This window comes from Acipenser ruthenus, chromosome 24 (assembly GCF_902713425.1).
Source record: "Acipenser ruthenus chromosome 24, fAciRut3.2 maternal haplotype, whole genome shotgun sequence".
Taxonomy (NCBI): Eukaryota; Metazoa; Chordata; class Actinopteri; order Acipenseriformes; family Acipenseridae; genus Acipenser; species Acipenser ruthenus.
The window spans coordinates 24083964-24096405 of NC_081212.1; the positions used below are offsets into that span (position 1 = coordinate 24083964).

Genomic DNA, 12442 nt, shown 5'->3' on the forward strand with positions numbered 1-12442 from the left:
CCCGTTCGTTTCGATTAGATAGGGCTTCCCCCTACCATCACAGGGACTCCTTGTGTCGGATATAGAGCTGGGTCTTCCACGACAAGGAACTGTCCAGGTGCTGAAAGAGAGATTAGCCTCGTAATCCAATTCTCCGTCGCAAACCACTGCTTTCAAAATCAACAAAGCATGTTACAGTTAAACATATTTCGGTGCAGCACACTCAATTGTAACGTGTTTTCTTATGAGAAAATATTCTGAGAGCCAGAAATTGCATTACGCTAGCCCCGATAAGCGTAGCACGCTCCCTCTGATGAGATTCTGTACTGCAGTGTTATGTCCCGCTAACCCCGTTATGAACGGTCTACTTTATACTCACCTTGTTTTTGGAGTGCATCCGCTTTATACTTTATTTAGGTCGCTTAATATCGGGGTTTTTTATCCTACGTTTTCTTGAAATAAAAGACACTGTTGGGAATGATTCGTTATCTTTACAGCGATTGGCCAAAGCATTTGTCATTCATGCAGATCACCCTGTCAATGGGTAAATCACACGTCAATCAATCCCATGCATGTACAGTCTGTAGAATAATTTAGCAAGGCAGTGCTTGCTCAGCTAAAGGAGAGAGCTTATATCTACTACTGCTTTCCTATTGAAGAATGCGTTACAAACGTACTGTTTGTTTCCATTTGTTGCTCTAATGGATATTTAAATATATGTGATGCCAACATTAAAGATTAACTTTACTCACAGTTCCGTTTTAACGCTCCCAGCTGCTTCTTTCTGAGAATGGTTTCTTTTAGATTATTACTACTATTTTCAGAAGATTCACAATTTTGTTTTAAGTTTTTGGTTTCAGATTTTCACCACCTAACCACGAACAATATATATCAGGATGCAACGATTCTTCAAAATGAAAAAAGTTCAACTGCAAACCGCAGTTTGGTATGACATTCTTGTTTAGTCTTGTCAAATTTTGATTACGTGTAATCAACATTGCGTTTTGGAGCAATAGTGTACGATTTCACAAGAACAACAGTCGACAATCCCCTTCATCAAAATCCAAATAACGATTTTAGCTCACAGTGACCAGTAAATACACAATTACTCAGTTTGCATTTGCATATGAATGTAACTAATTGGCGACTGGAATCCGTAATGTAAAACTAGAGCTAACTTAATTATTAAATACTTTTTTGTCTTAATGGCGTAACAACTGTAAATACAATCATTGTAAAATTCAGAGAGCGTGATATATTAGCAACAGCAGAGTGCGCTGGAACGCACCGAGATGCACTGGGGTGACAAGAATCTAATTTACTCATGTAAATGAGCATAATTAAATAAGCACACTTCCACAATAAGTTCAAGGGCAAATTATGAATCTCCACAAAATCGGCAGGACAGCTTAACTGTCACTAAAAGGAAATTGCTTATGTAAATCAGGTTGATTAATACAGTACGTGGTTAATATACACAAGCGGACCTTTTTTTTTTTGTTGTTGTTACAAAGTTGAAAACTAATTTTACTGCAAGATTGTTGGTGGAATTGTATTTTTATATTTCTTGGTTAATTTGTATGTTGATTTTACCTTCATATTTGTAAATGTAAGATTAATTAAAAAAAAAAAAAACATCTAACCTGTATAAACGCATATGCCTAATAGTGACCGCATTGTTCAAGCATGGTGACGCACAGGCAAACACGTTACCTTGGTGCATGCATGGTATAAGCATGGTGGATGATGCACTGCTTAATTACTTTGCTTAAATATCATAATAAATGTGCTGAAGAGTTTTAAGACTGTATGTGGAACATCACAGGATGGAACTGCAAACTACAAAATATTGGAATTGTTCTGTTCATCAAGGTGTTTGCCCCAAAATCAAATCAAATGTTGATTTTACATTTCAGTCCTTATCACCTTCACAACGTTGTCATTTAATTTTAGAAATGTTTAAAACTGTTTGTTTTAACTCTATGGGGGTTGAGAAGTTGCCCTGCCAAAACGTTTGAAAAAAAAAACACATATCTGCAGTATAAAATAAATAATCCCGATATAATAATATGTAATAAACATGAAAAAACACTGACATGTGTGTCTTTTTCGTGAAAATGGTGCACATTACACTTTGACATGCTGTTGCTGTCTGACACTGTCAATGCAAGGTAAACTTTTACTTGTGCTCCAATATGGCAAGGAGGGCTGATTATCATCTACGCACACTTGAGGAAGAAAAATAACTTTGCTACATTTATGGATGACGAGAGAAAGTCTGTGAAATATTTTCTGTAACAATTAGTTTCCCATAATAATCTCCCAGGCCCAGTGCATGATTCAGCACCATGTCCCTAATACAGGATCGGCCGTTTTCTTCCTACAGTGTACAGATGAAGCATCTTAAAGACCTCAGCCGTTTTTGATAGCAGCAGTGTGGGGTAGTGGTTAGGGCTCTGGACTCTTGACCGGAGAGTTGTGGGTTCAATCCCAGGTGGGGGACACTGCTCCTGTACCCTTGAGCAAGGTACTTTACTTAGATTGCTCCAGTAAAAACCCAACTGTATAAATGGGTAATTGTATGTAAAAAAATAATGTGATATATGTATAATGTGATATCTTGTAACAATTGTAAGTTGCCCTGGATAAGTGCGTCTGCTAAGAAATAATTGAAGAAATCAGAAAAAGCAATTGGCTTGTAAATGGTCTCATTAAAATAAATACATACAGGGATCCAAATCTAAATCAAAAGTTGATCGTCTAGTAGTTTGTGAAGTTTAGGAAAAGCAATGTGCCATTGGGCCGACTTCATGCATCTGGTATGCATTTACATGACAAAAGTATTTCCTTTTTATTTTTGCATCTTCCCACGGAAATCATGCCAACTGCTGAATCCATAAATAACTGAATGCAAACTTCATGTGAGTCATACAGTCGGCGAACTACACAACCAGCCTAGAGCAGGCGAGTTAAACGAGTGTGATAGCATCGCCTCTTAAGGACCCGACATGGTACTGTAACAAAACGAAGCGTAACTCGACAAGTATGCTAGTTATTGTACTAAATGTGGACCAACTGCAATCCGAAAGTTTCAAAGTGCAAAGGCAAAGGAACAGCCACGCCTTTAGAGACGCAACAAAACGATGTTACCTCAAATTCCTCAGAACTTTAAAAGGCTGTCAGGCTCGTTTACTTCATTGTAACAACGTACTGTGCAAGGGACTGTGTGCTAACTCAACCGCTCAAGTGAGTAGACGACACCACATTACTTTCTGAGCAATTGTGCTTTTGTATCAATTCATTAATTCATAATAAACAATTGTAAGCATAGTGAGCTATATGCTTTCAATGTTTCCGATATAATTATTATTTTGATGATAAAATTGAACAATGACACCACAGGCTAATGTATCAAGGCATACTATTGATCGCTAATTACAGGTGTGGTGTTGTTTTTGTTATACTGCACTTGTGTTGTCATTTTTTTGCTTCTCATCAGTTGTTGCTTCTTTTTGCCAAATTCTTATACTGCGCATGCTCGCCACTGTTACGTCTCTTCGTCCGCTCACTGAGTCGGAAAAAGCTCCCTCTTAAATCGTTTTAATGTATTGTTATTAAGTAAGTATAAATTAATACAATTATTACTGTTGACTGTTGTTCCATCATGGGTACCGCTACCTTCCAAAGATTACACGGGGAATTCATCTTCCCTGTTTCTGAAACATGGGCGATGTGTATTCCTAAACGTAATGTGTTGATGGCATTTCTTCTGCTCTTACATTTTTGTAAAATAACTGTTTAAAAGACTAGTGACCGATATCGTATTCTGTGTGTCATTGTTTTTTATTTAGTTTTTACAATAGAAAGAAATATTGCGGCGGTTTATAATTACCTGCTAAATGAATGTCCCAAAAGTTATATAGCAGATGAAGAATATTTTATTTAGCAGACGCCTTTATCCAAGGTGACTTACAGGTGTTACAGGGCAGTACTGTACAGGGTTACAATGCAAGATTAATATTTAAATACAGTATAGTTTACAATGATAATACTACTAAAATACCATATGAACTAGGATGCAACAAGTTAGGATTACAAGTTATATCTACAATGACATATTAGTAGTGCAGTAGTGCAAGGATAGTGCATCAGCTGAGGATCCAGTAACGTGGTGCTGAGGTCTAGGCAAGTCCAGTGCATTCAGTAGTCGGGGTAGAGCAAGAGATCTACAGTCTAAACGGGTTCTACTCCAGTTCGGCTGTTAAACACATTTCCTCCACTAGCCAACAGAGAAAAGAAAACAGTAGCCCATCATAGTTTATTATAATAAACTACACTGCCAGCGTATATTTAACAATACATGTGATATATCATTTAGATTTCAATACCATGTCATTAACATACTTTGCACACTATTTTCTAAACAAAGCTGTTAAGACAGGAGAAAGACAGACAAAAAATCAACCACATCCTATCGACTTAATTTGCTAAACTTAAATAAAAGACCAACAAAATAATTATATACTACCCATACAGGCGGAAAGAGAATGAAAGAGTTTGCCTGCGCTGGGGAAAATATGGGCATACAGGTGCACAATGTCTTCTGGGCATTATATATTATTTTTATTTATTTATTTATTTATTTATTTATTTATCACTTTGAAATTGAGGAGGCCCTGCTCCCTTGCCTCCTGTAAGGCTTCCACTGGTTAGTACATATGACCCATCAGAATTTATTACCATTTTTTTTCATTGTATAAACAAGGGCAGCAGTTTCTGACACCACAATACAACCCATCAGAATTTTACTATCTTCCCCCCCTCTTCAAGAGTTATACACGGACCACATTGGAATCGTATTTTAGGGTTGTAACAGTGCTGAAGACAATCCCTCCGTCATCCACTTTATTTAATACAGAGGAAAAACAAAGTACAGATATGTTCTGTGCTGCATTAAACACCATAGCCAACAGTGAAGTCTGCTGGGAGGGGGGTGTAGTATAGCACAGTATGTATTGGTGTGCCTCGGGCAGATTATCTAAAACTCCACTTCCTCTACCCCAGGGAGTGATTCTGTCTCCGGAGTAACTGAAGAATTTAACCTCTGCCTTGCTGTTTAGCATTCCTGAACTGCCTGCACTTCAATCATTGTTAAGAGTCCTTTTCACACTGGCATGCTCTACCCGGATCAGAACCTACTCGGGTCAGGACCCGGTGTCATGCGGTCGGCTTCGTGATTTCGCAGTGCTTTTGATAAAGCAGGATTGACCTGGGTGACAGACACAAGTGCACAATATGTGTATCAATGCCCTGGAAGCAGCTTGTTAGAGACGCTTCTATCTAAGCTTCTCTGGATTGAACCGTCGGCCCAAATGTTGATTAGAGCAAATGTTTCTACATCCCTGCTGCAAAAAATAATAAACAGAAATGTTCCTTGTGGCCTTATTTTAGATTAGATCACCTTTGAGTTTATACTGATTTAGGTCTTCACTAAGAAGCTGTGTCTGCATGTTAACAACAAAGCATGTCAGATGAAATTAAGACTTCCAGGCTATGCCTGGTTATTAGAAAGTGTGTTACAGGAGAAGACGATTGGTATCTCGCTGTGTTACGTAAAGTTGGGGAAGAAATGATGCAATTACACTAGTCCAAACACTTGTTTATTAGCAATGTGTTTAATATACCTGCTTGTGTTCATTATTGATTCGTTTGCCACCCATCTTCTGTTGCTGCTGTTCAAGAGGAGTGTGCAGCTACCGTACAGTGTGCTGTGGTATAGCGTAAGGGGTTGAAAGCTAAGGAGAGGACAGACTCTAAGGAGATACTTAAGCTATCAGATTCTTTAGCAGGGTTCTCCAGCGTTCACCATTGATTTTCAAGCTTTGGTTTTTGAGCCAACTCTTGTTGTGTGTAATGCCAGCATTGATACGGCTCACCCTGGTAGATGTGCCTATTCTAGGAACCCTTGTCTCTATAGTGCATGTTAATAAACTGTATTTCCTAATACACATGTTCTCTAAAGCGTACCTTTCCGAAGAACTTCGCTGTTTCATTTGTTCAAAGTTCTGACTGGGACTTTGATCAGGCTGCTGCAATGTTTTGGATCTGAATTATCCAGTGAAAAATACATTTTTAAAAAGTGTTAAATGTTCAATCTGAAATAATACACAAGCAAGCTGCCTTGATTTAGTTAAAGTTTCCATCAGTATAATATACCGAGCTTGATAACTCAGGGTGGACATCCTTGAGCACAAGTTCTTGAGGGTATCAAAATCTCTCTTACGAGGTTTTTGTTTTTTCAAAACTCAAATGATACAAATCTGAGGTCCAGAGTAACACCTTTTAATGTCATTCTAAATGATCTTGGATTTGTAATTTCCTGGTAATATGTTTTTGTGTTTGTTTTACAGGAAAGAGATATTGTTCAGGGCCGGATTCTACTTCTTCAGTTTGTCAGCTTCCCTTTACAAGTTAAAAGAAGATGATGGCAGGTGGAAAATATACGTTTCAAATAATAATAATAATGATTTAGGAATTCTTATACCTGTGGCATTCACTGTGTTCTTGATGTAAAATTAAAAAATACATATACTGTATATTGCAAATGCAACAGATTGAAATATACAGCAAGGATGGAAATAAGACTCCAATTGCACAGCTGTTTCAGCCATTCCAGTTTTTACAGTGAATGGGTAAGAAGCTCAGGTGTGTCGTCTTAAACTCATAGTGAAACCAGGAGTGGATCAAACTGCTAAGCAATGTGAGTCTTATTTCCATCCTTGCGTGTGATTCAAAATATATGTAGTGTGGGTAAACCTGGTGCCAAGAAAAATGAAAAGCTGTAATGTTTGTCTACTTGATTTAGTTTCTCATAGTTTTTTGATCGTCTGTTTTCAGAGATGGAACAATTGTTCACACCACATCACTGGTGGTGTGCAGCTTGATCTCCATTATTACTGAAAATACATGCAAGGCTCCTAGAAAAGAGCACTGAGTTAAAACCACTTTGTTTGAATTACACTACAATCAGTTCTAGTTTCAACTCCTTATTCATTATCCAAACCCTTTTCCAGCCTATGATATTCCCTTATATCTGTGTTTATTTATTTTAGCACACGGAGAACCCTGTGAGGCATTGGAGCAATCCTATTGCTACAACGGAGGCCGGTGCTACAGGATACCTTCTATGTCCACCCTTTCCTGTGTGTGAGTAGCACTTTGTTTTTGTGGTAGCACTTTAAAATAATGGCCTCAAATTCATAATGAATTCCTGCTGAATGCCACTGGAGTAACACTATCTTCTGCCCTTCTGAAGTAATTCATTTTGAATTCATTTTGAGTTCAAAACATTTAGGTCCCCCTTTCCCCTCAACCCGTGCCTAATGAATTCACTGTTTATTCTTTATTAATTCATACCCTCTTATTTGCCCACCAGGGGATTGTGAGAAGTGTTCATTCATGCACAAATGCATGCCTTACACATGTGAGCAACATCATTTGGAATGAATACGGGTAATTAAATCCACATGCATTAACAGGGCTGAATTCAAAATGAATGACTTCAGAACTCAGAGGAAGTGCCTCAGATATTCAGGTGTCATTCCTGTGGGATTCACTCGGAGTTCATTATGAATGTGCTGCCATTATTTTACAGTGTTACCGCTTTTGTATTGCTGAATGAAAAGGTGGCTTGTTTTAGACCTAAGGGTTGTTCTGACGCTGCTGCTGTACATGCTGCAGGGATAAGCCACAGCTGGATTTTTCTGAGTATTTTACACAGCACTGGGGAATTGTCCTGGATTGCAACAACCACATATCTGAGATCATTCCACGGAGGGGGGTCCTGGTACTGTAAAATTCAAAGAAAATAAAACAAATCACCCCTTTACTGAGCTTTTGTTGATCAAACAGAAAAAATATCTGAACTTTTCCAAAAGCATTTTGATTGGAATATAAATGTCTGCAAAGCCAAAAGCCCCTGTGCTACAAAACCCACAGGCTCCGATGGAAAGCATCTTCCACACTCATTTCATTCATGCAGCTTAAAGGCTACAGAAACCAGAGTTAGGTTTACAACCTGTCCCAAACAAATGAGTCCTGTCCTGATCTAAGATGCACCTGCATCTCTCTCTCTCTCTCATCTCTCTTCTGAACTTTTCTGTAAGTAGCAACCGTGAAACGGAATATCCGAATCATGAATCTCTTTTGCAGGTGCACTGAGAACTACAGAGGAGCCAGGTGTGAGGAGTTCCAGCTCCTCAGCAAGGCAAACTCCAGGAACGAGGCGGGACTGATTGTCGGTGCTGTCATTCTGTCAATTCTTATTGCTCTTGTACTAGCTGGAGTGATCTACTGTATCTGCAGGTAAAGTGATTTACTTTGGAAAAAACATCCTGTTTCAAATCCAGAGAGCATTAGTGGTAAGAAATCGTCATCTCTGTCTCGGGTTTAAAGATACACGTTGTTGATTTGAAGATTGTTATGCTGGGATTGTAAACTTAGTTGTTTTTTTTATATATATCTTTCAGAATGTGGAGGCAGAAGCAAAGGAACCAACAGAACAGCAAGCAGCAGTATTCCTACGTCTATCCCCAGAGCAATAGAATATGATAAGCACTACTTTATATGAAAAGCAAGGAGAATCTTACATTCACTTAAAACATAAAATGAAAGACTGACGCACCCCAAACATGCTGTAGAGATCTATTGTACATAGAAGTGTGCCGTTTGGGCTCTGAGCTTTTTATTTTTTAATGGATATTCAGTATGATGCTAAAGTTTGCATTATGAATAGTTTATGATTTTAAAATCCATTTTAAATGCTTTTTTATAGACATATTACTGTGTCCTTTCAGGCAATTCCTGTAAAGTGGGTTTCAAACATAGGATTTTTACCAAATGATTATATTTATGACGAGAGTATGTTTTATTTAGTGAAGGTAACAAATCACACTCAAATACACTCACACTTTAACCAACAAACAGGACCCAGGTTATAAAGCCACTTGGGAAGCAATTAAACAGTTTGAGGCTTTGGACAAGTGGCAGCAAGACGAATCGTATTGTTGTTTTAATGTTCTTTCAAGGGTAGCAGTACTTTAGAGGCTAGCTGCAGGTCCCTCTAAGACCCATGGTGGTTAGTCTTACACTGTAGCTCCTCATCTTTCTCATGTTTCCTAACAGAGGATGAGCACCAAGTGGCCATGTAACTTTAAAGCTACTGACAACTGTGTAAAAGTAAATTCAATAAAAGAAATAAAACTTGTGGTATTTTTCCATTATGTGAACTAGAATTAAAAGCATTAGGAGGTGGATTCTGTACCGCTGAGTGATTACTGTGTGGGCTGGATGACTGTGGAATCAGTTTATTCTACTGTATTTACTTTCTGGTTATTCCCCAGACATGGGTCTGCATACACTTTCTATCAAAAACAGTGGAATGGGGTTGAGTATTCATTTCAAACATCTGCAATGATCTGGGTTCATTTTCCATCTAAGCAGAAGGGGGCTGGTGAACTTGTTGCCACTCCAGCAACAGCATTCAAAGCACTCCCACAGAAGGCAAGGCTCTCTGCAACACACCGCTAGGCAGTGCACTGCTGTCATTGCACAGCAAGTAATTGCATGTCTTAGTGTGAAGACTTTGGTGACTCTGAAAAGCAGTCCCTTAGGAAGAATTGGAGTGTTCCATTAGGTGTAATCACTTTCAGAACTCAACAGCCTCGTGTTGTGCCGCACTTGCTCAACGTGAATCACCCTTTAATGAAATCAGGTTGAAAGCTACCATGTTGTGTTAATGTTAAATGAATGTCATTGTGCATGTTCATGTTCTACTTTGTATCAGTTACGTGTATTTCAACAAGCTTTAGTTTTATAGGTGTAGCAAGAAATTGTTGTCGTCTGGCTGAAGATGAGTCATGTTGATACTGTTATGTAACGGGCACAGAAGAGCCCCAAAAAAGTGGATTACTTTGTTAGATTTTGATTAGACAAGCAGCCTAACCTAAGGCTCATCACACCCAAATAGATGTGCTGGAGTTGAATCAGGTTAAAGATTGCATGTAAGGCATTTAACAAAGTTGTAGTTGTGGGAGACGTATGATAGTTTGGGAATTGAATCCAGGCCCATCCTTATAATTTAGTTCCTCTAGGTTATTATGGCATAACTGTCTTTGCCAACCAAGTAAGATGTTCTCCCCATTCACCAATATTGCACCCGACACAAAATCAACAATGTTGTGACTTTTGGATTGCAAGCACGCTTGTCCTCCGATTCGGTTCTTTCCTGTGCTACTCGTGACAGAATGTACATTGTCACATCGATTTCATTGTTAGAACAATCCCTAGCAATCTTTCCACAGAAGCCCAGTTGCTCCAAGAATATTGATTTATGGAGGTTAAAATGAATGATTAATTAACCGTGTCACCAACTGTGACTAGACTGAGAAACATTTAACTGGCTTAAAAAAAGGGTTTGTGTTCTACCTCCTTATCTTTACAGTCTTTGTTTATCATCGTTGCTTCACCTGTTTAAGTGTGCACCCTGTTCAAATTCACCTTTGTGTAAAAAAGAACGTATTCCATGATAATTGAGAGATTCAGAATAACGGTTTGTTCTGTCTGATTTCGGATTAGAGGCAGCTATAATACAATATCTCTTTTTACTTTATTATTCATAGATTTCCTGCTTATGGCATAAAATGGAGATGTAGATATTTCTATAATTTATTATTTAATGGCTTAATAGGAGGTTGCGCTGTACAGAAGTCACTTTAAAGGGGGTCCCCTCTGAACCAGCTTGAGAATCCCTGTCCTAATGCATTGAAATCAATTATAACCCCTCCCCTCCAAGGGTTAATATGTATTTTTTAAACAATCATCTTCTGTGAGAGCGTGTTTGCCAAGTTCTCTCATGAGTGCTGTGGGATGTGTGATGAACGGCACTTACAGCTGACTTGCAGTTTCTTTGTTTTTGATTTATGGTTCATCCCTCCCGTGGGATGAAGCGTTGTAAATCCATGCTGTTATTATATAAGATGCTTCTGCATTGAAGGCTGCCAGGACTAGTACGGCACTCACTATGGTACCTTTCACACAGCCAGACACATTTTCAAATGCCCCAACCCATGTTTTAATGCGGTTAGCCATCAGTCCTAATGGAGTGTACCGTACATGTACATGCACGTACACATCCATAATTGGTCCGATAACGGTGAGCAAATTGGTGAATGAAGTCCAGAGAAAAAGGGTGGAGCCGAGCGCATAGGGATGATCTCAGCCTCTTGAGTGTGCTGGGCAATAGATTTTCAGACCTAGTCTTGTGCAAGGTAGTGTCAGACAATGGCAAAGCTGTGCAGAACAGATTGTCATCTTGAGGCAATAAAGTCCAAGAGAGCACAGAGGAGCACTCTCCTGGTGTACAGGTCAGCATCAGCTCTGATCTCCGGAGGGGCGGCTGTGATAAGCAATGCTTTAATAGGTGCAAGTCAGTGGAGTGGGTATTGCTGCTTGGGAAAATAACCAGTAGAGTACATCAGTTAGGATGGGGGGCAAATATTAATATAGGGGCTCAGCCTACAATGTATAACAGTTAAAAATGTAAGCCATTATTCAGACAATAGGTAGAATGCTTGTCAAAGGACAGCTAATTTATACACATTTAGCAAGTGTAGTATATTTAAAGTGTTTCCAGTTGTATTCCAGTTTGGACACTCCCACCTGTTTGGGGGTCTGAGGTTGGTACTTTTAACATGTGTCCCTTTCATCCACCAGTAAGCTTGTATTATGTTGCAGGAAACAACAACAGTGGATCAAGTTACTTCTCTTCAACCTTGTTTCACCCAAATTGCCCAGGTGAGGATGACACACATATTTCCACCTTCTATTGCGTTTCAGAGGAGGTAGGAAAATTGACAAATGGTCACACAGCAAGTCGTTGCATGAGCTGGGATTTAAAACCACATCTCCGAGCCCACAGCTCAAACCATATGGCCATGAAGTCATACGCTGGGATTCAGAGGAAAACCTTCTTTTTATTAATATAGCAACACAATCAGCTCAAGAAATGTGAAATGAAACCTGAAAATAATAAGATCTCATGGTAACAACACATCATGTTTAGAATCACGTTGTTTAGCGTTGCTTCTGCCAATGCTGAATTATTCAGGGAGATCAATAAACGGCCCAGCCTCTTCAAGGAAGGCAGTTACTAATCCTGAGGTCCACACAGCATGTCAGGTAAGTCGTCAGGCTAACTAGGCATGACTGATCTATTGCAGGTTCACAGTCCTGTTCCTGTCCCCGTTGGAATGGCTGAGAGGCCAGAAGCCAGTTTGCTCATCCTGTGAGGAGCATGAAGAATTGCAGTGACAGCGCTGTCACTGACAGGGCAGCAAATACATACGACACGGCCAATAATCCTGACTTTGTAAGACTGAACAACATAGAATCGCTTTAATCTGGG

At 39.1% G+C, this 12442-nt stretch overlaps 2 protein-coding genes across 3 annotated transcripts in view; one reads left to right on the plus strand and one right to left on the minus strand.

Moving 5' to 3' along the window:
* LOC117962739 (transmembrane protein 266-like) overlaps positions 1–463 on the minus strand; it is a 48460-nt gene extending 47997 nt beyond the window's left edge. The window contains exons 1-2 of one of the 2 annotated variants that reach the window (XM_058998853.1): positions 359–463; positions 2–100 (exon numbers count right to left, since the gene is read on the minus strand). The gene's annotated coding sequence lies outside the window, so the exon portion shown is untranslated. Of the gene's footprint in view, position 1; positions 308–358 lie in introns of those variants that run through there. The other variant, XM_058998855.1, reaches the window with a different exon arrangement.
* Positions 464–3062: 2599 nt separating this feature from the next.
* Positions 3063–9286, plus strand: LOC117429114 (pro-neuregulin-4, membrane-bound isoform-like). The gene is made up of 5 exons (XM_058999271.1): positions 3063–3225; positions 6390–6470; positions 7092–7185; positions 8191–8343; positions 8508–9286. The coding sequence occupies exons 2-5, from the start codon at positions 6461–6463 to the stop codon at positions 8587–8589; spliced, it is 339 nt and encodes a 112-aa protein (XP_058855254.1). The 5' UTR covers positions 3063–3225; positions 6390–6460; the 3' UTR covers positions 8590–9286.
* Positions 9287–12442: the final 3156 nt, after the last annotated feature.